The sequence below is a fragment of the Ziziphus jujuba genome, chromosome 7 (genome assembly GCF_031755915.1).
Source record: "Ziziphus jujuba cultivar Dongzao chromosome 7, ASM3175591v1".
Lineage (NCBI taxonomy): Eukaryota > Viridiplantae > Streptophyta > Magnoliopsida > Rosales > Rhamnaceae > Ziziphus > Ziziphus jujuba.
This window is the reverse complement of record NC_083385.1, coordinates 14,603,036-14,628,967: the sequence shown is the minus strand read 5'-3', so window position 1 is coordinate 14,628,967 and position 25,932 is coordinate 14,603,036. Positions and strand designations below refer to the sequence as shown.

Here is a 25,932-nt window from a genome sequence, read left to right as displayed (position 1 = left end):
AACAAATTAATAAAATAATAGTGAATTATTTGCTATTTAAATTTGATGAAAAAGTATTATAGACTTTTCTTTTATTTCTTTTTTCTTTTGCTATAAGATTTTTAGATTTTAATTTAAATATTCCATTTCATTTTGGGTAAAAAAAAAAAAAACGTTATGCAATTTGTGAATTTCCTTTTTTATGGTATTTATTAATTTATATAAAATAAAAGCCATAACTAGTAGCTTTCAAAAGCTTTCTATTAATAGCTTTTCTCCACACAGGCTCACATATATCACGATTCTACGATTCTATATTGGAATGCGATGTTCATACATAAGATAATGCACAACCCACCTTCTCTGATCATTTTCTTAGCCACCATTTTTTAGACCCAAAAAAATGACATGGCTCCAAATCAAGATCCATTACCAAGTGGTTGAAAATATATAATTATCTGGTGAAGATTAAAAATAAATAAATAAATAAAAGGAAAAAGTTGGTATCCTATCTTATTTGAAATTTGAATGGTAAGGAGCAAAGGAAACAGACACAACTTTGAAGCTTCTATATATGTTTCGTTCTTCCTTTTCCTTTTTTTTTTTTTTTTTTTTTTTTGGTGGGAAAATTGGTATGTCTCTTTATGGGCCAAGATACCATGGAGCTATCAGTACACAACCATGAGTCTATGGTTGGTGACGAAGATCAGATCCAAAAGCTCTTTGTTGATCCTGTCCAACAGAGAGTCTTACACCTAATAATTATTTGCAAAGAATAATTTCTCTACTACTTTTAGGGTTAGGGTATTGAGTTAGGAATGGTTACAAAAAGTATTAAGTTTTTAAGGCATACGCAATAAGTATAAATTCTAATCGAATAATTATCCCGACGTGTGATGGATTGAAAATGAGAATTTTTTATTTTCTTTTTAATTTTTAAATTCAGACCTTATCGAATTCAAGAAGTGGTGGTCCGTACAAATGGTTCCTTTGCTTTTGTTTTTTTCAAAAGGTATTACAATGAATTTAGTCGTTTGGTTAGAGCAATTTGACAATAAGTATAAAATCCTCAATAGTTTTTAGTTTTTTAAAGAATTAAAATTGGACACTAAAAATCCGGTCATGCCTAGCTAGAAACATTATTGAATATTGATAGGGTGGTGACAATTTGACAAACCAAAGAGGCCAATTGGTCCATACCAATAGAAGATCAGGCATCACCATCACAAAACATCCTTGCTTCATGATGATCAGGTTTTCTGGCCCTACCAAAATTAATTTTAAAAAATCACTTTCAAACACTATACACAATATCTTTGCGTAGTGTTTGAAGGATCTTATATAATTTTAATCCCTTTTTGGGATCCAAATTAAGAGTTGCCAAAAACTTCAAACTTGCACGTGACCCCAATCACATGAAAATATATCAAATTGGAGGAAAACTTCTTTATTTTTCTTGGTTTGGATAGTTAAAAAAGGAGAGGTTTTCGTGGTGAGGCTCAACGAAGGGTGTGACATAGACGGGTCAATTAATGGATGGATGATGTGGATGGCCGGAATGGGAAATGGTATGGTCACGATTTTGTCTGGCTTTGAGGGAGGTCCTTACTATTTTCTTGGACTAATAAATTAATAAAAATTGGAATTTCCAGGGATGAGTTCCAACTTCCAAGCGTGGGGTAGATTCATTATTGACTGTTGTTCATTGAAATTCTCGCTTCCCTGTATTGGCCGGCAGGATTTCCTTTTCTTTTACTATTTTCTTATTAATTATTATTGGACCCTCGTTTACTCTGTAATCTCCTGGTAAAGTTGCATATATATATATATATATTAGAATATGTGATTATATGATTATATGGTTTTATTAATTATCAATTAAATTTTAGATGGTTAAACATTAATAATTGTCGTAACAAAAATATTAGCTTAGAATTTAAGCTTTAATTTAATGTCAAACTAAAAAAACGTTATCTGTCGTCATTTATATATATATATATATATATTTTTTTTTGGGTGATTGTCAAATTCATTTTAGCATGTTCTTTGTACTTGTATTATAAAGGAAGGAAGAGTGAAAATGTTAACCATTCCAATGTTGTGATTTGAAATATAGAATTAACTACAATGGTCATTGATATCTAAACCGTTCCAAAACTTTGAATGTTGTTTACTTTTGCTTCATTTACATTTTTCTTGAATGATTTGTTTTGTCACGCTCCTATATGTTAAAATTGCTGGTCTGTACTTACAGGAGCAAAACAAAACTCAGTGGTGAATGTTTAGACTTCTGCGAACATTATAATTAAATGGCATTTCTAATAACCAGATAGTCCACTTTTTTTTTTTAATGGAATTTGAAGTTCCTACCAAACAATAAGCCAATAATAATAATAATAATAAACGTAGGATTCAAAATTCACAGCAAATTAATTATGGTCAATAGTCATACACAATATGGATGGAATAAAATAATAAAATCAGAATTTTGATTGAATGGTAATTTTGTGTTTCTTTGGGAACAGTTGAAGCTGGTAGAGGCTTTACACACAAAAGTCTCCAAAAAATGGGTGTCATGCATAAGAAATAGTTTGCATTAGAGATGGACGAAGCTTCTTGATTTAATGCGTCAATTGGAAATCATCTTTGTGATGGTCCCATTCTTAGTTGTTTGTCACGAAAGTTTCTTTTCATAAAATGGGCCTTTATTTTTATTTTTATTTTTATATTTTTTTGTTATGTTTATTTTCCGTCGTCATCGTCGAAGTGTTACCGTGAACTGGACCCCTCCACTCGTCACATATATTTTCAATTGTTTTATTGTTTAACTATTTATTAGCAATTAGCAATGATGATGACCATAACCAGAATTATAGTTAATATGATAATTATTAATTAATTATATTTAATTATTTGTTAATTTTTATTTTAAAAAATTAATTTAGAAAACTAAACCTATTAGATAAACATTTAAATCATCAAATGATTGTTAATGATTATGAATAACATTTTTTTAAAATTATTTTATAGGTATGAGAAATCATCATGAATTTTAGTTTGTGTATCTTATTGTGATTTTTATTTCGATATTTTTTTAATAGGATTTGTTCATATGTTTTTCTCTCTCACTCTCTCTCTCTTTTCTGAAAAAAAAATAATTAGTAAAATTAATCACTTGATAATTGATTTATGTAAATTATTGAAATAAAAACTAATGAAATATTCGTTTATTCTAAATTGGATCTATGTGCGATAATCGTCAATCCTATATTATGCTCTATCAAATAACTTGATTGGGTAAATTATCTCATGATCCATCATTGAGATTGTTAGGAAAGAGGAAGAATTCCACGTTCCAAAGTTCATTGTCCCATTATTCAGAAAAAGCTATATACATTTTTCATGTTTGTTCAATTTTTAAAATTAATAAAGGTTTTATATATATATATACATATTTGAAAGGAGTTGATTTTAAAGCTAGGTTTTGAATTTAGAATTTGAAAATATTTATAAGTGACCATTAAAGCATCTCTAATGGTTATATGAATTGATATATATTTTTTGTTACATTAGAAATATAGACATAGATATTTTTTTTTATTTGAAAAGGGTTGATTTTAAAGCTAGGCTTTGAATTTAGATTTTGAAAATATTTACAAAGGATCATTAAAGCATCTCTAATAGTTATATGAATTGATATATTTTTTATGTTACATCAGAAATATAGGCATATTTTTTTTTTTTTTAAAAGTCTATTTAATGGCTCTTGTCAAGTTGATGTGTCACACATAACACTTGTAAAGAGATTGTCATGGTCTATTTACACAATGTTACTTATCAAATATTTTTCAAAATAAAAAATTAATAAAAAATCATTATTGATTATTATTAATTTTTTGGAAAAAATATATATGCACATAATTAATTACTTGAGCTTAGATAGAATAATTTTTGAATTTAATGTCTAGAATTAGATATTTATATCATATAGGTTAGAAACCATTTCAATCTCTAACAATCTATATAATTACTGTCAAATGGGATAATTTAAATTAATAAGGTATGCAACACTTTTTATCTTATTAAACATATTGCTTATTTTACACCTTTTTTTTTAAAATCCAAATTATATAAATTACCCATTTTAATAAAATTATTTATTATTTGTTATGTGAATTCATTCTATTGATTTATAATTCCAATCCCAAAGTTGTAGTCCTCGTTAAGTTTGGAAATAAAATAACTATAATCTGTTTGGATAGAAGTTCATATCCTTTTATATATTCACCATTTTTATCTCTAAAGGTACTCTTCTCACGCCACATTCCAATTCATATGCTTATAGCCATTTTGTATTCTCTCCCTATATAGAATGACAGCAAACAGTCCCCGTAATTATAAACGAAGAAAGCAGAATCCATATCATGAACACCTAGGGAAATCCAAAACACCTTTGGCCATTCTGCAATCTCTCAACACATGTAAATTGCTTTCATCAGCTTGCTCACACATAGAATAGCTGCTCTCAGAACTTAAATTTCTTTTCACCCTGTTGATATTATTTAATAATCTGTCAAGAATCATAAACCAGCAAACAGATTGGACTCTTGGAAAAACTTCCAAGTTCCAAATTCAATTCCAGTTGCAAATTTTGCAGGTAGACAAGTTTTCAAATAAGCAAGCACATTTAACACTAAATGTACCAAAACCAACTTATGTAATTCAGTTCATTTCCAACTCCCACTCTAAGCTTCCAATCGATGGTAAAATTTTCAACCGCAAAATCTTTCATCCTCTTCCCATGGCACCAGATATCATCCGAAAATAAAACATCCCTGCCATTACCAATTCTCCATATCAAACCCTTTCTCAGCAGATCCAAACCCAGATTAATTACAGACCATTGACACGAATTTAAACCTCCAGCATGATCAAACTTTCTAAAGATTTGATGATATTTATATCTGCACTTTAAGAATCGGAGCCCAAATACTGGAATCACATTGTAACAACCTCCAAGCAAGCTTGCTTCACGAGAAGGGCTTTATTCATATTCTATCTAAACAACATATTAACACTCTTTAATCCGTCCCTTCAGTACCAAACCAGTGTGTACTTTTATCAAACAAATACCAGTTACCATTACACTTCTCTAATATATATATATATACATATACAAATAATTTCTTTTTTTGTTTTTTTTTTAATTAAATTGACACTTTTGTCAAATGAATTGATTCAGATAAGGATAATCTTCTGGTAACAAGTATGAGAAAAGAGACTCGGATTCAAGGAATAAGTTTCCAAGCTTGATGCATAATGTCATCATTTATTAAAGGACGCAAAGACCACATAAGGCAGTAGCTCTCTAACTCTCCAGAAGATGATTTGAGATTTAGAGAAGAAACAATCTTTTCCTGCAGCAAGTTATAATACCGGACTCAAAAAGAGAAGGAAATAGATGTTTTTCATGTTTATTCCAAACGGGAAAAATGTCAGAAACAGAATCTAAGCAACAAATTACCTGCATTACATATTCTTTCTTAACCATACTGTAAATAGCCCCCATCAAAACAGCAAAATCAGTAACATCATATCTTTTAATATGAGACGGTGCACTTCCCTCCTAAGGAATAAAATACAGCAGCCAGAAGTTACTATCTTAGTAATATAAACATAAGAAACTAAAAAAGAAAGTTTGCATAAGAGTTCTGCTGATTTTGCAAGTCTAAATTAGAAGGAAGACAGGTCCACAAAACAAATGAACACCGAGTCAAAATCCCCAGTCAAAAAGAAGAAGCAAAATAAAAAGACAAGAAAACCGAGAAAAACAAAATGATTCGGCTACTGTTTGAATATGTAAGTACAAAATAGTAACATATTATCTAGGGTAAAATAGATACAAAGAAATGGTTGATACTTAAAATACATATATATGGAGTATTTACTTGACCTAACAAATAAAAAGAAGTAAAAACACAAAGCAAATGCGGAAATTTGTAAATAGCATCAAGTAATCTTTGGGAAAGAAACAGAGAACAAACAAAACAAAAAAAAAAAAAAAAAAAAAAAAAAAAAAGGGGGAAAGAAACTACCTTATCATCTCTAGTTGCTTGTTCATTAATCCCAGTATCAAAATCTTCGTCCTCAGAGAGTGGTGAATTTCCCATAGCAGATTGCATTGCATTAGTTACATCCTCCATAAGGAATTCCAGCTGATTAAGTATGCTTCTGCCTGTAGCTCCCATGACTCATATAAGCATCGTGTCCAAGCTAGAGAATATTAAAAGAAACAAAGAAGTACACGATCTTCTCCAGATAAACAAATAGGCAGCATTTAAACTTGATTTTACTCCAAAATAAATAGGTAAATAATCATGAGGCACCTCTTACAGGTGACATAAAATCCATTACTGTCTTAAAAATTAGCAGTTTGAGTCGCTTAAAAGATTACCAAATGATAAAGAAGGTGCATAAGTCAACCATAGATTCTTTTAATTTCTTAGAAGACAATTATCAAAAAAGAAAAAAAAAAGAAAAAGAAAAATACTTAGAGATGACAACATGAACAACTGGCAGTCGCTATTTTCAAAGAAACAATATGACTTTTTATGGACTGATCACCGTAACAAACAAGGAAGAATCTTATCAATATCCAGTCAAATAATCATCTTTCTTCAAATCTATATATAGGGCAGACACAAAGTTCAATAATCTGGCATTCTGCATTCTTAAATGTCTTATGGAAATAATTATGTCTGTAAGATAAATTATAAGCCAAAGCCTTAAGTTGCTAAGCCACTTCTCTTTAATGAGTTATTAAAAAGAAATTCAATTTTCATAATACACTAACACAAACCCATCTTGTTACCTCGAAGATTTCAAGACTTTGTGTTGCCTTTTTTCTCATGATTTCTTTGTAATGGAGAAAATATGAGTAAATGTAAATGTGAGGAAGGGATCATACCTTCACTTAAATAGTCTTGGAGTCCAAGTTGGCATGTGTGCACTTCTTGACACAAATGTTTCCCATGCATTAAAAAGGTAAATGCAGTTAGACTGATGACGAATGGGGATTAGCAAAAAGCAAGTTAAGATATATGACACCAAAACGAAAAAGAAGTGGACAGAAGGGTAGATGACAATGATGTCAAGGAAAAAAGCACGTAAACAAGCAAAGCATGACTTGAGTTTTAATACCACTACATTTCAATCAATCTCAATAATCAACCAAATGATAATTAGTTAGCTTTTGACCTTGTAAGGGACAGGAAAGTGGGATTGCAGGAGAATAGGGGTCCAAAAATCAGTTTACCATAAACATTAAGAAGAGAGGGTGGATGAGGGTCAAAATGAAGAGAGAAATATATCCCTTCAAATTATCCCATTAGCAATATGAATATAAAACAGATTTTCCACCATAGTTCACTATTTTTAAACTCTATCCTTAGTTGGCTAGGACTTACCTAAATCGAATAGTTCCTAGATTACCTTCTTGTCAAAGAAACAAAGTCTATCCAAAAAAAATAAAAGAATAGCCCATACATTTGCTTACGTTTTGCACCCCATCATGAGTGTTTCTGCATCCAGCTTCAAGGTATGACTGAATCCTCTTTGTTTGATTTGCCTTGATTACAGACTTAATCAACCCAGATGTATTATCAATGGGGGGCCTTCTTAAAAACTCTATACAAAATGTAAAAGGAACAATCTTAAATTTCTAAGAAATATAGCAAAAATTCTCAATCCTGAGGCAAGTAACATGAATAAACATAATTTTGATACTACCCAGCCCTTGCTGAAAGCCAACAAGTAATCTGCTTCCAACAGCTACCAGTTCTTCAAACTTTGTAACCCTACCACAACAAGAAGTCAAAAACTTATTCTGAAAAGAACACAAGCAGAGCAAAATGAAACAAAACAGTTCAAAACTTCCATGGGCAGAACCATGCTAGAGTAATTATGGGTTTTGAAAAGTTGATATGGGCTGTGAAGAAAGAAAACTAGCAATAGAGAAATTCCAATGGCACAACAAAAGGTTATTCACCATCTAATACACGGGTAACTGTGCATCACACCAAAACCTCATACATACTTGACGTGCAGTTTCTACCCTCTCCTCTCATCTCCAATATGACTCGATTTTTTTATTCATGCAGCTACCCAAGGCAATGCTTCTTTATTATGATTAATAAATCGCTTTCCTATGTGATGCAGGGTATAATTTTCATTTTTATTATATCATTACTCTTTCCTATCTGGCTGTGGCATGCAGATAACCCCTAAGTAAGGCAAAAGTGAGTGCTGCAAATGTATGCCTCTCCTCAATTCTATTATTTTGTTCTTGTGCAGTGTACCAATAACACTTCATAAACATTTCCTCTTTGTATCATATAAAAATTTCAAACTCACAGTATGACAAAAAAGCTCACAAGTCTAAGGGCAAGTAAGCAAATGGCCAAGACGAGTGAACTACATCATTTTAGCAGTAAAAGAGAAAACTTTCCAACCACCTCATTCAATTAAATTTTTCAAAATATAGCCCAGAAAACATTTCAACAGTTGGGATTTTTTTTCTCCATCAAAGGTTCAACTATCCTTGCCATAACATCTCAAAACACAAACATAGTTGAGAACTCACCTCGCCATGAAATCTTTGTAAATATTAAAAATCTTCTCATGTAAATCCAAATTTGATTTACCTTCTTCACTTCCCATTCTGCGAGTATTACAGCTATTAAAAAAAAAAAAAAAAAAACAAAACAAAAAATCACTTTTAACTTGAAAAGAATAACATGCGTTGTGTAAAAGAACACCAAAATTTTTTTCAAATTCCAACGACACCAAAAGTCTATTCACAAACCAACAAAATACCAAAAATCAAACAGGAAAAAAAAAAAAAAACTGATTACAGCAAATAGTTAAAAGAGAAGAGAATATAAAAGAGTGAAAAAGTTAGCTTTACCGCTGCCCAAAACGTGCTTTTGCTTCAATTTTCCGTCTAGTGGAGCTCTTGAAGTCTAAAGGTGGAGCAAGCTACGCAGCGAAAGAGAGAAAGAGAGAGAGAGAGAGAGAATTTTCTGACTTTGGCTTTGTTTTCCGAATGTGTTGCCGCTTTAAGCCGTTAATAGACTTCACGGCGTGGGTTTTAATTTTTTACGGCGCGGGTATGGATTTTGGGGGGGGTTTTTGCCCCGACTGTTTAGTAGTTAATCTGTAGGGAACCTCCAAAATGGTTGGGTTTTGGAGCTTGTAGGTTCTCCCTTTTTATTATTTATTTATATATACATATATGTAATTTTCCTATTAAAGAAAACAACTTTTTTTTTTTTGGTGAATTATTAAAGAAAACAACTTTTTTTGAAAAATATATATTTAAATTTGTACTTTAAGACATATTTTTGGAGGGTGGGGGTGCATAAAAGACTAAAATATATTTATTTTTTTTAACCCCCCTTTTTTTTAAATAATGGAATACCCTTTTTCTATGTTGGTTATATAATCTCGTAAAGCCTTTTTCTTTTTTTTAGCTCTACAATAAATTCGAAATACTTTTTAAAAGATTGTTCAAATATTTTAAAATTTTTTATTTTATATACTTATTTTAGCTTTTAACATTACATTAATTTTTAAACTCCACCTAAAAAATATGTGGATAATAAATTTTGTCTTAAAAATAGTGAAAATGTTTTCTATTTTTATACTTTTTTGAGTAGTAGTATGGCTAATATATTTTATACTTTTTATTTTTTTTTTTTGAGATGTAGTTTCTATTTTTATACTTGAGCGTGTTGTTTTTTTTTAACATAATATACACCATTAAATTTGGACCTCTCTGGATGTTGATTGAGTAGACTCCGACCCGACAATCCAAAAGACGCGCACGCCAACGCCCGAAATCACAGAATCAGAGATGGGAAGCGGTGGAAAAAAAAGAGAAATATTAAAAAATAGAGCAGGGATGCGCACTACGCCTTCCGCGCACGTTAGAACAGAGCTATTTTATTTCTGGGTCTTTCGGCTTCCTTCCTCTATATCCCTTTTCTCGCAAATTCCTGGTGCCCTACTTTGTCCATCGCTTCGTTGCCGCAGATCTGAGATTGCTTCGTTTTCTCTGTCCGAGCTTCGATCTTCTCAGTGCAAACGGCCCGTGAAAAATCTTCAATTTTGTCGAAAATTCGGGTTTTTAGGCATATCTACAGGTATCTGATTCAATTTCGTATCGAATTTTGGTTTTTTCTATCTATTCCAATCCGTTTCATATGTGTTTTGTTTAGATCGTCGTATATGCGATCGGTTTATTGGGAATCATGAAGCTATATGTGCTTTTGTAAAATTAGGGTTTTCGATCGAAACCGCACGCATCAAGTTTTGCTAATTTGATTGTTTTCTTTCATCTTAGGTAATAAAAATTGTTAATTGATAACCGCTATGCCGGAATATGGTAGAGAGGTAAGCAATCGTGTAATCCATGTCTACTCTTTGTTTTCTTCTTTTTTTTTTTTTTTTTAAATTTTCCTCCTTCAATTTTGCCCTAGTTTTAATATCTACAATGGTTGTTCATTGTTTAGGAGATGGAACAAGGATATGAAGACGAGTATGAGGATTATGAGGACGAGGGATACGAGGGATACGAAGAAGGCGAAGGAGGAGGAGAAGAAGAGTATGAAGAGGAAGAAGACCAAAAGCCTACCAAGGAAGAGTTGGAATTCCTTGAATTGAGGCAAAGCTTAAAAGAACGAATCAGAAAGCAGATGAAGAAGGAAGGCAATTCAAAGCAGACGAAGAAGGAAAGCAGTTCTCTTTGCGACAATTCCTTTGACAAAAAGAAGAAGCTCCCATATGATAAGTAAGTTACCTCTCGAAGCTCCTTTTCTAGGTATCTATTGCTGCTATCTTTTCACTGAATTATGTTGGTGGTGAAGAATATTATGCAAAGCTATTACAGTTGCCTGTTTGGTTACTTGAGAATGCTATTAGGGGTTGATTGAAATTTTATTCAAGCTACTAAATCCAATGTTGTTTGCAAATCTATAGCAGCTTGATTGGAGCATTTGAAGGATGAGCATTTTAGTCAGTGTAGTTTTTCTGTCTCTGTTTGTTTGTGGAGATTCAAATAGCTTATTGCTAAGATTTAGGTTCTCTACAATTGATAAACTGTTGCTGGTTCGCATTGCTAAGTCAAATAGATTTTTGCTTAGAAAAAAGTCTTGAAACTGTTACCGTTTGGACACCAGCAGGCATATTTTTGCACTCTTTTCTTTGTTTATTTCTTAATTATGCAATGGTGCTAAAGTAATTTCTAAACTTTTTCGTTGCTTATTTGTGCAGTTATGGTTCATTTTTTGGCCCATCAAAACCGGTTATTGCTCAAAGAGTTATTCAAGAGAGGAAGTCAATGCTAGAAACCAAACATTTGACACCTCGAGTTTCAAAGTCCAGCCATGGCCATAGTGTATGTTAGAAAATGTTGCATTTGATAATACAATATGCATTTAATTCTCTTACATTCGTTAAAAGAAATCTAAATTCTTCTTCTTCTACTTTGTTATTAGAAAATTTTATTTTGATAATATGATATGCATTTCATTCTCTTCTATTCATGAAAGGAAATATTAATTTTAACTATGTACACTTGCTGTATGAAGTTGTGCATGGAACTGTTCTTTCTAGAAAATCTTATGTTGCTGATTGTCTCTTCCTAAGTTCTGGTTTAATTTTTAACCATGTGCCCGTTTACTGAACAAACAGAGCTCTGGATCAACCACTGCAGGATCAAAATCTGGAACACCACACCAACGTACAGGAGTTGTAAATGAGGTGCTTGAAGTAAATTGTCAAATATTTATGTTTTTAACATGCATGGCCACTGTATATGTAACTGAATCCTGGCACTTTCAGGTTAAAACTAAGGCCCAAAAACTCAAGGATACTAGAGACTACTCCTTTCTATTATCTGATGATGCAGAACTTCCAGCTCCTGCAAAGGAGCCTCCTCGAAATCTCCCTGCTCGAAATTTTGGTGTGTTGCTGATTTACCACATTCTATCTGGCTCTTGTTATATGGGGCTTAAAACATATTATTTTCATTGAGAAAACTTATACAGGTTTTTTGCTGATGTTGAAGAGCCGCGATCAGCTCAAGTGCCGATGAAAAGTAAACAATCTATGGGAAATAGAGGTGGACATGGTCATGGTGGTCATGAAGAAAGGAAATCGGTTTCTGTGAACGGACACATGCATTCTACAGTTAGCTCCAATAAGTTAGCTTCTGGAAGTAAGCCCAATTTGACGTCAATGAATTCTAGAAAACAACTTGGTAGCAGCAATGGGAATGGGCCTGGTCGGCCACTAGCGCCAAAAGTATTGCCTTCTAATGGGAATGGGCCTGGTCGGCCTCTAGCACCAAAAGGATTGCCTTCTAAGGTGGCTCCTTCTACCTTAGTGAAGAAGGCTTCTGCACCAGTTTCAAAAAGTTCCATGCCTGTTGTGCACAAACCACCTTCTTCTAAGTTGCAGTCATCTTTTTCAAAGCAGCAGTTGGAACAGAGAAGGGAAGTAAGAGAGCCGGAGAAGGCTAAATTGTTGCCTAAAACGCCAGTGGGATTGTCAAAACCTCAGGTTTTGTCCTGCCCTTTTTTTTAATTTATTTTTATTTAAATGCAGTTTATGTGTGTGTGTGTTTTTTTTATTTATTTATTTATTTTTGGGTGAAAGATGGATGTGTGTTAACAGTGTAATATTGAGCAGATACACAAACCACAGAAGCCAATTTCATCACACCATACATACCAAGATAATCGTCCCAAGAAAAAGCCTGTTAGAAGCTATTCAGATGATGAAGATGCAAATGCCATTAGTATGATTAGACAAATGTTCGGGTAAAGCTCTCTCTCTCTCTCTCTCTCTCTCTCTCTCTCTCTTTCTCTCTCTCTCTTTTAATGGTCGTAGGAAGCATAGGTTGATTTCAAAATTTCACTTGCTGTGAAATATTTAAACTTCTCATGGGTGAATATCTTGCTTTCTATAAAATTTTTAATGCTAAAGGGAAATCTCAAAGTAATAAGGTTTTTTTTTTCTGTTTTTTTTTTTTTTCTTTTCCCACCCCAACCTCCCCCCCCCCCTTTCTTCTAATTTGCAAGTTTAAGTGTTTTAATTTTATTGTGGACTAATATCCATCATGCATTTTTTTTTTTTTTTTTAAGAGTTGTATACAAAAAATTTTCTAATCGATATGACCTACACAGAGTGCTTTAAAAACTTGGGCAGTTTTTTAGAACTTGCTTTCCATATGAATCTATTAACGTTTGTTTTTCTTGAAATAAAAGTTTAATTTTTAGCTTTAGATACCTAATAGCATTGTGCACTTCGCGGGCATTAGAAGAAAATATTATTTTGGATGTCTTGGGTAGTTAAAATATATCTCGGCTTTGGTGTTTTGGGTTATTTGAATACTTATGGCTGATGATTGTTTGTACAACTTTTACAGGTATAATCCTGCAAAATTTGCAGGCCGTGATGACGATGATTTAAGTGATATGGAGGCAAGGTTTGATGATATTATGAAAGAAGAGCGAAGAAGGTAAAAACAAGCATGTTCATTTTGTTATTTGTGAGGTGTGTATTTTTTATCGTGGATTGAAGTGGTTTGTTATCGTAATGCAGTGCCAAAATTGCAAGAAAGGAGGATGAAGAGCAACTTAGGTTGATAGAAGAAGAAGAGAGAAGGGAACGTCTAGCCAAAAAGCGGAGGCTGGGGAGGGAGGGCTAGCTTCGAATAACATTTCGTTGTGCGTTATTTAATTAACTCCCCCTTCCTCTTCCTTCATATCCCACGGCCCTTGTTATTCTTTCTTTTTTTTTTGTGTATTTGGGAAATTTCTTTGGGCCAAAATGGGTGGTGAAATTCATTGGAGTTGGATCAAATTTTCTCTTTCTTTAGTAGCTGTAGGAAGTTGTTGGCAGCTCCAAAATGAAAAATGTATTTTTAGGATGAATAATATGAATCATTATGATGGGACACATTCTTTTCTTTAGGCCTGTAAATTGGCCTGGCAAAGTCTCACCAGATATGCTGACTCATGGTGTGAACCGGAACCGGAACCGGAACCGAACCCGTACGATATTTAGTGTTAACAGTGAAACAATTGGCCCATTAATGATTATATCTATGAGAGAGGGTATTTATGTAATTATGTAAGTATTGCAATTTTAAAAATTATTTAATTTATTATGTGAACGTGTAATGATTTACTTTTTCTTAATTTAATTTTTTTAATAGTATGAAACTGGCAGATTTATTTTGCAAAGTTTAAAATAAAATTATTATCATTTTAAAATTAAGTTAAATTTAAATTTTTAAATTTGTATATCCATTTTTTTCATGGTGTGTGAAGTTATTTTTCACGACTTAGATACATTGATAGATTGCCAGGTCTAGTCTCGTATAAAAGTTGGCAATATTTTTCCTTTTTTTTCTCTATTTGTTTTTATCATTTATCTTATAAAACAATTTGTTTGCGTTAAAAATATAAAATTTTTGCGGTGCATTCATTGGTGTTTTTATGAAAATACATGTAACATTGCGGCACTTTCTTTGGCTAAACATGAGCTGAAAACGCAAAACTAGTTTGGTTGAACGCTTTACCAGCAAAGAAAAAAATAATCGCTTATTATTTTATTTGAATTGTATTGAGAATTTAAGAAATAAGTTAGATTTTCAATAAAAATTTTGTTAAAAAAAAAAAAAAAAACAATTGTGTGTAATGCATATTTTAAAATGCAAGATTAACATTTGGAGATATGGGAGATATCTAATCCAGCAAAAAAAACAAAAAGAAAGATAACAAAAAAATCATAGGATATATAAGAACTTTTTAAATTTCTTTACAAGATAAAATTCTCAAATGACTTCGTAGCGTACACCAATAAATATATATATATATACATATATACATTTTCCATTCATCAATATATTCTTTAAAAATTCTTTCAAAATATATATGTATATATTATTTAAATTTTTTTTTTTAAAAAATAACGTTATAATAATTTAAGCTTCTAAACCTTTTTTTTTTTGTTTTTTTTGTTTTAATAGGTTTCATAATAACTTTGTAAGGTTGTAAGTTGACGGCAAATTTATTTCTTCATCGATTTATAATAGATAATATTTATTTTCTAATTTAATGATATAAAGTTTAAAGTTTAATATCATGTGAGTATTTCGTGATTCTAATTTTTTTTTTCTTATGCATAATATATAATATCCTATTTTAGCACAATATATATATATATATATATTAAATATCCTATTGTATTAATAATTCTATTTTAATAAATTTTTAAAAAGTAAAAAAGCATTCATAATTTATTTTTTTCTGGTGGATAAAGCATTCATAATTTCATTTCATATATCATACATTTTTATTTTTATTTTGGTACATTTGGTAATATGATTGTAAAGATGCACTTGCATATGCAATGCAAGTGGCGTTTTGTGATAGATTACCAAAAATAAAGTGACGTCTTTGTTATTTGTTTTAAATTCCGATTAAGAACGAACCGGTTGTTGAGAAACAATTATCGCTAAAAGAATAGATAGCTCTTTCAAGATCCGAGAAAATCCAAACAAAAAAAAAATATATATATATACCAAATAATAATAACAATAATAATAAATCATCCATTTGTTAGACACTGATAAATAATACAATGAGATACAAAAACATAAAATAAAATAATTTTCCTGGAAAAAAATGATAAAAATTTTCGGTTACAGTGGGAAATAGAAAGATATGTAACAGAATTACAAGCAGCGAATTTAGTCTCTCTCGCTGTGTGTGTGTGTGTGTGTGTGTCTTTGTGATTGACAAAAAATAAAAAATAAAAATGAAGGCGCTGATAAGCACTGCGATCGCTTGCCCTTCTTCTTTTTCTTCAAATTCCGGCGGACCATTTCATCGAGAATCTGCTTCTGTTAGAGCTCGATTTGGTTGTTGGTCCAGGTACAGACTCAAAAAATTACTTCAAAAATCCTCACTCTAACTCGGTTTTGTTTGTTTCGCAGTTTCTATCCTCGAAATTTTTTTAGAAAATTGAATTTCTGTTACTGCTTTTCTGGAGCTTTCATTTGAATGCAGAATGCCAAATCATGTTTGGCTTCGTTTCCTTGATTTCATATGCACACTCGAAATTAACACACATTTACTTGTATGTGTGTTTTTATTTTTTTATTTTTTATGTTATAGAGGATTTGAAAAATGCATAGTTTTGATTAAATTTTGCGTTGTTTTAAGTGTGATTAAATCTTGTTTTTCAGGAAAAGTGGGGAGGTCAATGGCTTACCTAGACCGTCTGTACATATGGAGTGAGTGGTTTATTATTAGTACTGTTAATTTTTTTGCATTTTTAAGAATGGTTTAGTGGTTGTCTGAATCTCAATTATACGCAAGCTTGAGATATCTGCATTTCAGGTTACAAGGTCAGGAAGGTGCAAATATTTCTCAGGTATATATATATATATATATATTGGTTGGTTGGATATCTGAAACTATTATGTAATTTACTTCGATTTTCTTTTTATGCTGAGGATTTGATTTTTTTTTTTATACTTTGTTGGAACTTGGAATGATATAAGTCATCAAATGAAGACAAAGCAAGACACGATGACATCTGGGGACTCTTTAAAGAAGCACAGCAGAGTAAGTTGTTTCTTATAACATTGGATTTATGTTGTTTTTAACATTTTGTCTTTCCAAATCGCTGGTTAAGACATGACATTTTGAATTATTTAATTCTTTGTTTTGTGTTTTCTTGTTTTAAATGGAACCTAGACATTCTATACTTGAACAAACAACGTCAAAAGGCTTTGGAGGAGCTGAACAGAACAAACCAAGAGAAAGAGTTGTTGCTTGAGAAGATAGCCATATTGGAGGCAAAAATGCAAAGTGGTTTTGTTAAAGGTGATTATAATTTCGTTTCTTGCTGCCCATTGCCAAAGAATTGGTTTTGACTAGTTCTATGATGTAGTATGATTGACTTACAGGATCCTTTTATTTTACTTTTAACTATAGTTGCATAAGGGGAATCTAGGAAAATGCTGCAGTTCTATTTTTTCATTTTATTTTACCTTTATTTTATTTTGGGCATTGTATTTACTGGTTTTTTCAATTGACGGTCAAATATCAGTGATTGAAAATTTGATGTTTCAATACATTCTTGAATGAAAATTGTGTAGAATGTTGACACTTGACTCTTGAGATTAATAAAAGTCCCATGGCATTAAAATTAGGAACTACAAAGCTAATATTGTGAAAGCCTGTAAAGCAGTTCTTCTTTGCACATAAGTTAGAAAAATCAAGCTAAATATTTTTGTGCTTACTTTCTTAGCAAAATGAAGTCATTAAAGATGGCAAAAGTTCAATTGAATAGCATCTTTCCATTGGTGTCCCAAAAATCAGATAGGCTATCATTTTGTTGGGAGCTGCTGCTTCGGATAGACTCAATGGTTCTCACTGGCATTATTAGCACTAATGAGGCATCTGATATGAGAAGGCTGCTTGTGGAGCGTAAAGTTAGTGGGGATGATTTTCCTACGGACATCCTACAAGAGACAGATGTGAAGCTTCTACATGAACTTCGGAACTTCTTGTCTGGAAGCAAAGGGTAAAATCTGTTCACTGTCTTTGGACCTCTTTTATTATTTTCATGATTAAAACTATATATATACAATATGCTTGGATTAGACTTTTTTTTTTTGGTTGAATTAATTAAAAAATGTAAGCATTGACAATAAATTGTTCCTTTTCATTTTTTATTAATTTTATTCTTCCGTAGCCTCTGTTTAAATCTCTTCACAATGCTCCTGCAGTAAATGACTGCATCCATATTTGCACTCTTAACATAATTGTTGAATCAATTTACTGTTGATATTGTTACACAGAAGAGGTGAATAGGTGGAGTGTCCTTACGAATATCTAACCACTCCAGTAATTTTATTCTTACTTAAAGCTTCATATATATGATTTATTTCCTGAATGGGGTTTGGGGAGATGCTTAGCAACATAATGAACTTTTTTGTTACCTTTGTGATCTGTTAGTTCATGTTTTTCTTCTCTCCTTATTTTGCTTTGACTATTCCTTTCTCCTGGCCTCTTTCTCTATTTTAACAATAATGCTCTTTATCATCTTTGATTCAGGAATGGCTTTCACATTGTCCACATATGTACTGAAATGTCACCCTTGGTCTCTGTTGGATCTTTGGCATCATATGTAACAGGTTTATCTCGTGCATTGCAAAGAAAGGGCTACTTGGTGGAGGTTATATTGCCAAAGTAAATATCCGTTTACTTTTCCTTTAGTATGTGTGATAACAGATTTCATCATTGTTGGAGATCTAGATTTCATTTTGTCTCTGTTCATTGAAAACAGCATGCCAAGATATGCTTCTATGAATTTGAATGATACTAATGACTTGATTTGAAGAAAAGAGTAAACCTAATATGGTAAGGTTTATCATGTGAAACATGATAGTTCCCACCAGAGTTTGAAATTTCTGGTCTAGTCTAGGTTATCCTTTCAACTTCGTAAGCATGTACTGGCCTAGTTGGATCATTAACTGCCTTAGCCTTGAGTCCTAGGTGTACAAAAGAAGTCAAGCTTCATCTTGTTTTCACGATCATCTAGATATTTTGTTTGGCAGTTACAGTCTGAAGTACTGCAGTTGAATTCAGGTTTTTGATCATAAGTTTGCTAGTGAACCTGAACTTACTAGTTGATTACCTAAAGGTAATTTACCTTGTGAGTAGGTATGGAAGCTTGGACTTGGATGAAGTTCAAGGGCTACGAGAAATTGAGGCGGAGTCTTATTCATATTTTAATGGTCAATTGCACGCAAACAGAATTTGGATAGGGTGAGTTTGCTTTGTTTACCAGGCATCATACTGGTTGGTGTTTGAGTAACATCATTTTTTATTTCGATAGTGGTATGGAAACGTTGCGTTTTAGTCACAAATTAAAGATCCTGTTTTGTTCTTACTTTCTATGCTCCTTGGTACAGTGTTGCCTATGGCATTGGAGTTACTTTAATTGAGCCCAAGGACTATGCATCCTTTTTCAATCGTGAGAAGGTTTATGGTTACTCAGATGACTTTGAACGGTTAGTAATATTATTTCTATCGTATTTTCAAATAATCTGTACTATGATTACCGTTGTTTTTCTTGTGGTCATGGCTTTCTTTTTCTCTTTGGATGAGAAAGTCTAGAATTTACGATACCGAACTTCAAAATTTGAGGGTATTTAATTCCTTATATATAGTTCCCAGCTCTGTTTCGTGAAAAGTCATGTGTCTGATGCTTTCAGGTTTACCTATTTCTCTCGTGCATCATTGGACTACATAGTAAAAGCTGGAAAGAAGCCTGATGTGTTGCACATCCATAACTGGGAAACTGCTATAGTTGGGCCGCTTTTCTGGGATATTTTTGTCAAACAGGTCAAACTGATCATATCAAATACTTTGAATTGGCATGCATCAATGATGTTATGTTACACTAATCCTTATTTTTCCTTTTGTTTGTTGAATAATTAAAATTTGAACAACTATTCTTTTCTTATTGAAGATGGAACAACAAAAATGTTGTTCTTAATTGTTACCAAAAAATAAAATAAAACGATTGGTCTTAAAAATTTGAAAATTGTTGGTCAAACTCTTAAGCAGTAGCCTTTCTCTCTTATTAAGCTTGTACAATTTACTTGTTCAGGTGCGACCTGACCTTTTATACTACGTAGATCTAATATGAATTCTCTACTACACTTCCTATCACAGAGGAAAACCTTCTTTATCTAGTGTAAAAAGTTCAAATATGAATTCTCTACTACACTTCTTATCACAGAGGAAAAACTTCTTTATCTGGTGTAAAAAGTTCTGTGGGATTCATTTGCATAATTTAATTGGTTTAGCTTGTATTCAGGGACTGGGAGATACAAGAATACTCTTGACATGTCATGACTTCAGGCAGGCAAGTAGCTGCATATATTCCTTTTTGACGTCACATATTCTTAAAGGTCCATTTGAGCTTGACATTGTTTTACACATATGTTAATCCTTTAGTCCCTTGAGCAACCGGATAAACTATCATTATGTGGACTTGATCCTGCTAGACTTCACCGTCCTGATCGTTTACAAGATAACACTAACAAACTTCTTATCAACATTTTAAAGGTACACCCTTTCTCACTCTCCATCTTGCTTTATTGCTTATCTAATAAGTCGGTATACCTTATTTTGCTAAAATTTCATGAAATTTTTCATTTTGTACTGATTATTAGCATTTTTCATTGTTCATCTTCTGTACATGTCTAGGACACCCAAGATTTCGATCTGTTGAGTTTTATTATTATTATTATTATTTTAAATTTTTTCCTTGTTTTGAGCTAAAGACAAGAACATTGCTGTATACAAAAGCTGCCATTTTCCTTGCCTTGTTCTTTTAGCATATAAAGTTATATGATATATCTAACTCTGAAAACTGCCTTACTTTTAAAATCCCTACCTTCCTTGGCTGACCAGCATCTTGTGAGTTCAGGGTGGAGTTGTTTACTCCAATAAAGTTATATTTTTGTCATCCATACATTCGAAAAGCAGGATCATTTATGGTCCAAATCATGGGTTGGAACCTACCTTAGACATTCACAAGTAAGTACCATTTAATGCTAATCCTGAAAGCTTTTGCAAAATCTTTAATATATTGTATCTATCCATTCTCTTTCCTTTATGAAAGATGAAGTGATGTAGGAATATGTCAATAACAAAGTTAATACTATAGTAGTTTTTCTCTTGTCTAACTTATGTCCTTGCTGGGTATTTTGAGATATGAGTATTGAAAGCATTTTCACTCTATTTTTACATTTGCTTGCAGGGACAAGTTGGTTGTTGCTCCATTGGGGTTTGACAGCTCCATCTGGGATCCTTCCAAGGACAGGTTTCTTCCTAAAAATTATAGTGTGGATGACATGAAGGGGAAAGCTGTGTGCAAAGTTGCATTACAGCAGCAACTGGGGTTATCTGATAATGGTTCTAGTGTTCTTGTAAGTGTTGAATCTGTGTTTAAGCACTTTTCTTGCTTTAAAATGTAGTTCTTTGATTGTCATTGCTCGTTACCTTTTACTTTTGTAATACCATATTCCACGTTGCTATGTGTGTTAAAATTACTGATACAGCAAGAATTGTAAGATAATATGAACTAATTTGCAAAACAATTGAGTTTATGTTTGCTGAAGATATTATTGTATATGCTAGATATAAGAATTGTAGAGGGATAGTAGTAACTGATTTCCAAACATGAATTTAAGTTTTCAGAAGATATTATTGTATATGCTAGATATAAGAAATGTAGAGGGATAGTGGTAAGTCATACTTCATTCAACTATTGTCCTGACGAAAACATTCTGTAACTGGTATGCACAATAGCAGCACATGGGCAGGAATGATCAATTAGAATCATTGTGACAGTGTAATCTGTCTAATTTGATGCTACCATTCTGATCTCTGATTCTGCAAGAGTTTGAGTTTGTATATACGAAAAATAAGAAGTGTATAGGGTAACTGGTAATCATACTTCATTTAGACTCAATAATTTGTCTGAAAGGAATGTAGATTAATATTAACTTGTGGAAGTCTATTTCTATGGAAAAAGCTTTCAAGGCTTTTAAACATATTATAGTCCTAATGGAATTTTTTAATCTTTAGTTTTTTGTTTCTTTCAATAACCTAAATGATCTCTAAGAAGCTGATTAGATTACGAGATTTTCTTTACTGAACAATGACTAATGTTTATGGTTGCTATGTTGTAATTTTAGTGAATCGGCTAAGCAGCAGTTTCTTATATTCTTAAAACGTATTTTCAGGTTGGATTCATCTTTTGTGAAGTTTCAGATGTTGATCTGGAGAGCCTTAAGTCACTTGTTCGCAATACCAGCAGTAGGGGTGTCCAGGTTATGTTCTCCCTTTTCTTATTATGAGCTTACTTTTAATCTTTGTTGTCCAAATTTAAAGGAGAGAATTTCTCTTGAAACCTTAGACGCTGTGATATGCTTGGTCCTAAACAATTAATTTACGACTTCTATTTTATATGTGAGGTGTAGGTTCGTTTATTTATTTCCCATATAATTGATTCTTAAACGAGGATTTCTACAGTTTATCATCATGGATCTTAGCAAAATTCCAAGTGCAAACATGAGTCTTGGATCTTTTCAAGAAGAACTTAAGGTAAAATCATTTATGCCTTTTGTTCATCGATCTCTGTCACATCCTATGACAAACCATAATAAAGTTTTACCTTTGTTTTTAGAACTTTATGTCCATACAAGTGAAACCACCCATCATAGTTAAACTGAAAATATATTGGAGTTGCAATTGTCAAGTTACGCTGCTTGCATATTAGTTGTAAAAGTTAACAATGTTTTTTGCTGGTACCTTATCTGCAGCTATGTTTTTTTTTTTTTTTTTTTTTTCTGAGTTCTACATATCTGCAGGGTGATGGTGTACGATTTATAAGCAGACAGGATGAAGCATCATCACATTTGGTCTTTGCAGGATCTGATATAATATTGTGTCCATCTTTCCATGATCCCATTCTCCAACTTCCAGTTACTATCTCTCTCTCTCTCTTCCATTTTGGCTTTATTTTGTGTGGTTTGCTTATTGCTTCTCTTATTATCTCTTTTTTTTTTTTATTATTATTATTTTTACTATAATGTTTTTTACAGTGAAGTGCCAGTAAATCAAGCACAAATTTTTTCAAACAAAACAGAGCTGATCAACTATTCTTGTACTAGTTTTCTTATAGAATTGCAATTCCTTAAGAGTAACTGTAAAGTTTCAATCTCTACAATGCTATGTTGCTTTAGCAAGAGTGTTCTTCAATTTATCATATGATATAAATGTTATATACCTTACTCAACTTTTTTGCCCATCTTTTGTCCTGGTATTGCTGATAACTTATGTTGGATCATCTCTCCATTCTGAGTACATTCGCTTGTTTTCTTTAGAAGAACTGTCTCATAGCCATCCATTATATTTTTATACGTTTGGTTCACACCATGAGTTTAATTGTATAAGATGTTTTCTTTTTTTTGGGCTTATTATGAAGTTCATTTTTTTCATCTATTATCTGATAACGTAGGAAAAGGCTTTGAAGTATGGAGCAGCCCCAGTTGCACTATCCTCCAACAGCATGGGCTTTAGGTATTTTTTTTTCACAAATCTGTTCCAAATTTGCAATGATTTTTTTTTTTTTTTTTTTTGCTGGTAATAACCTCTCAGCTCATCAGAAAGAATGATAATTCTTCTCTCAATTTGTACCCTAAAGACATTCTATAGATCACCATGCCGAGGCCACTAGATTCTCGCAGTTCATCAGCTCCACATTTGAAAACATGTCTTTAAACCAAGCCCTGGATGAAATCGTACGTTGTCTCTTCAACTCCTTCTAAACCTTCATATTTTGCTATCCACTTTGAGAAATATAAACAATATGGGGACAAAAAATCCAACTCTTTTAGCAAAATCTGAATGTTATTGTTATCTGTTTGTAGAGGAACAACCCGTCTAAGTGGAAGCAAAGGATAATGGAAGGAATGGCACTGGACTTGTCATGGGATGCCGAGTGCTGTGACATCCATATTTCTGCTTACACAGCCATAAAGGACCTGTGAACTGTTAGTAACTTGTAAATGTAGGTGTAAATATCTACATGTTCAATCTCTATTTATGATATATAGTTATTTGTCGATGGTAAAGGCTAGGTTTTTGGGATTATATATTAGGTTTCTGATTTCCCAATCTAAACAGGATGTTTGGGTAGATCATCGGAATGTGTCTTATACTTGGTGTTAACGTTTTTTAGGTGGTAGCTCCAATAATAAATTTCATATGAAATGAAATTACTTGCTCGAACCATCTTATGATTGGAACGATTTCAGTAGAAAAATAAATAAATAAATAAATTGGCATTTGATTCTATAAAAGTTATTTTTCTTTTTCTTTTTTTAAATATTTTTTATTGTTATTTTTCTTTAATAATTTCAATCAATCAAACAATAAAATAAAACTTTATCTTAAAAAAAAAAATGGAAACAGACCGTCAGAAGAAGAATTCACCCAAGAAAAAAAAAAGAACTGTCAGAAGAAGAATAATACAAAATTTAAGGACTTTTTTAAAATAAAATTTAAGTATGAAACATGGTAAATAGACTCTTTGATCTATCACTAATTATAGAATTGGCAAGTCTTCCATTTTCTAAATGATTAATATATATATATATATAGAGATATATGTATATTGTTGGATTAGATTTGCAATAATGCTAGACTTAAAAAAATATAATATTACATGATGTAGGATATGATGCAACAATATTTAATTAGTTTATTTTTTTTATCTATTTATTTATTTAAGATTTATTTATCATATTTGGATTATTCAAATATATCTTAATATATATAATTTGATAAATAGTTTTAATAAATATTTAGCATTTTAGAAATCCGTGAATAATATATATGTACTTCTTTTCTTCTTTTTTTTTTTTTTTTTTTTTCGATTTCAATGTTCAGAGGGAAAAAATAAAAAGGCATTTTTTTAAAGAGAAAAGTTCAAAATGTATTAAACATAATGCAAGTAAAATATATTCATATATGTATGTTGGAAAGAATAGATATTTTCAATTTTTTTTTCTTTTAGGACAACATAAAAAACTAATATAAAAAGACTTCTTTTATTTATTTTTATTTTATTGTTTAATTAATTGCTATTTTTGATTTTTTTAATGTACACTACTGTCATCTTACCAACAAATATATCTTTATTATAAAATATATATATATATATATATATATAAATACAATTTTAGTATGATAATATTTTGATGAAATTATTATGTTTATTTATGCGTATTTTTACAACTTCTAAAGGATATGTTAAAATGTGCATGATAAGTTCATTAGAATATCCTAATAATAGAATGATTATATATATATATATATATATTAAAAAAATTTATTTTAATATACATTTATTACTTTTTATGTTATATTTTTAATTTATAACATACTATATACATATATGTCCAATCTACCCCATTTATTTACCTAATTTTTGACTGAATACTTTTCCCTGTTTTTAAATAAATATATATATATATATATATATATATATTAATAACTATAATATTATTGTTAACTTTGATATTAAAAAATTAAATATAACTTTCAGAAAAAGAAAAAACATAAATAATATTTTCTCATATAGAAATATATAAAATAGTACTTAGAGCTGAAAATTAATCAAAATCCTTAAGAGCAATTTCATAACACCCAAAGAAATAGTACAGTGGGTCATGACATCACTGAATAGTCAACATCATTGACATCAACACCATGTTAACTTTTTAATTATTTTTGTTGTTAGAGTAATTATAACTGGTAAATATTTAATTATATCTATTTTTCAAAAGACTTATTATTTTTATATAAGTTATATTAATATATTATTTTTACTTTAGTTATATTTATATATTAAAAATGTAAGTGTATTTTTCATGATTTTGCATTCTTCAGCCATTTTGGCACTTAATATCCATTAATACTTCATGAGGATTACCATTTTAATTAAATTTCATTATAAAATCTGTTATTGTAAAATATGAAGGAAATATATATTATTAGATATGCTATTATTAAATATGAGAGAGAGGCGTTAGGATTGAGATGTTGCCGGGATATGGTTATTTACTCATAAAACAAATAGGTCAGAACAACTAATATATATGCTAGTGCAGTGATGTTTTCATGCAATTGGATGATAACAAAAATTGTAAACTTGAACTAGTTGTCAGTATAAATTTATCTATGAAAAGATGTTTCAATTGTAAATTTTGATTTTATAAGAAGAGCA

General features: G+C 31.2%; 3 protein-coding genes across 6 annotated transcripts; 2 read left to right on the top strand and 1 right to left on the bottom strand.

Annotated features, from left to right (window-relative positions):
* Positions 1 to 4,982: 4,982 nt before the first annotated feature.
* Positions 4,983 to 9,168, bottom strand: LOC107425008 (uncharacterized). Of its 2 annotated transcripts, none has more exons than XM_016034936.4 (8): positions 8,945 to 9,168; positions 8,621 to 8,713; positions 7,768 to 7,835; positions 7,525 to 7,665; positions 6,947 to 6,988; positions 6,075 to 6,214; positions 5,504 to 5,605; positions 4,983 to 5,396 (listed from the first exon to the last, which is right to left on the bottom strand). In XM_016034936.4, the coding sequence occupies exons 2-8, from the start codon at positions 8,695 to 8,697 to the stop codon at positions 5,268 to 5,270; spliced, it is 699 nt and encodes a 232-aa protein (XP_015890422.3). In that variant the 5' UTR covers positions 8,698 to 8,713; positions 8,945 to 9,168; the 3' UTR covers positions 4,983 to 5,267. The 2 variants fall into 2 exon arrangements, with proteins under 2 accessions (XP_015890422.3, XP_015890421.3); XM_016034935.4 differs by having other exon boundaries at positions 8,621 to 8,698.
* A 726-nt stretch (positions 9,169 to 9,894) lies between these two features.
* Positions 9,895 to 14,212, top strand: LOC107424990 (uncharacterized). Of its 3 annotated transcripts, none has more exons than XM_060819072.1 (10): positions 9,896 to 10,181; positions 10,382 to 10,431; positions 10,551 to 10,828; positions 11,311 to 11,434; positions 11,731 to 11,799; positions 11,881 to 12,001; positions 12,107 to 12,600; positions 12,715 to 12,860; positions 13,469 to 13,561; positions 13,645 to 14,212. In XM_060819072.1, exons 2-10 carry the CDS (start codon positions 10,411 to 10,413, stop codon positions 13,748 to 13,750), a joined length of 1,452 nt encoding a protein of 483 aa, XP_060675055.1. In that variant the 5' UTR covers positions 9,896 to 10,181; positions 10,382 to 10,410; the 3' UTR covers positions 13,751 to 14,212. The 3 variants fall into 3 exon arrangements, with proteins under 3 accessions (XP_060675056.1, XP_060675055.1, XP_015890392.3); XM_016034906.4 differs by having other exon boundaries at positions 9,900 to 10,181; positions 12,730 to 12,860; XM_060819073.1 differs by lacking the exon at positions 10,382 to 10,431 and having other exon boundaries at positions 9,895 to 10,181.
* A 1,429-nt stretch (positions 14,213 to 15,641) lies between these two features.
* On the top strand, positions 15,642 to 24,004 carry LOC107424996 (uncharacterized). The gene is made up of 20 exons (XM_016034915.4): positions 15,642 to 15,983; positions 16,298 to 16,345; positions 16,452 to 16,485; positions 16,616 to 16,679; positions 16,812 to 16,940; positions 17,439 to 17,643; positions 18,177 to 18,311; positions 18,786 to 18,890; positions 19,037 to 19,135; positions 19,340 to 19,469; positions 19,948 to 19,995; positions 20,088 to 20,198; positions 20,563 to 20,672; positions 20,896 to 21,064; positions 21,884 to 21,970; positions 22,173 to 22,244; positions 22,511 to 22,624; positions 23,161 to 23,222; positions 23,347 to 23,443; positions 23,573 to 24,004. The coding sequence occupies exons 1-20, from the start codon at positions 15,868 to 15,870 to the stop codon at positions 23,690 to 23,692; spliced, it is 2,055 nt and encodes a 684-aa protein (XP_015890401.3). The 5' UTR covers positions 15,642 to 15,867; the 3' UTR covers positions 23,693 to 24,004.
* Positions 24,005 to 25,932: the final 1,928 nt, after the last annotated feature.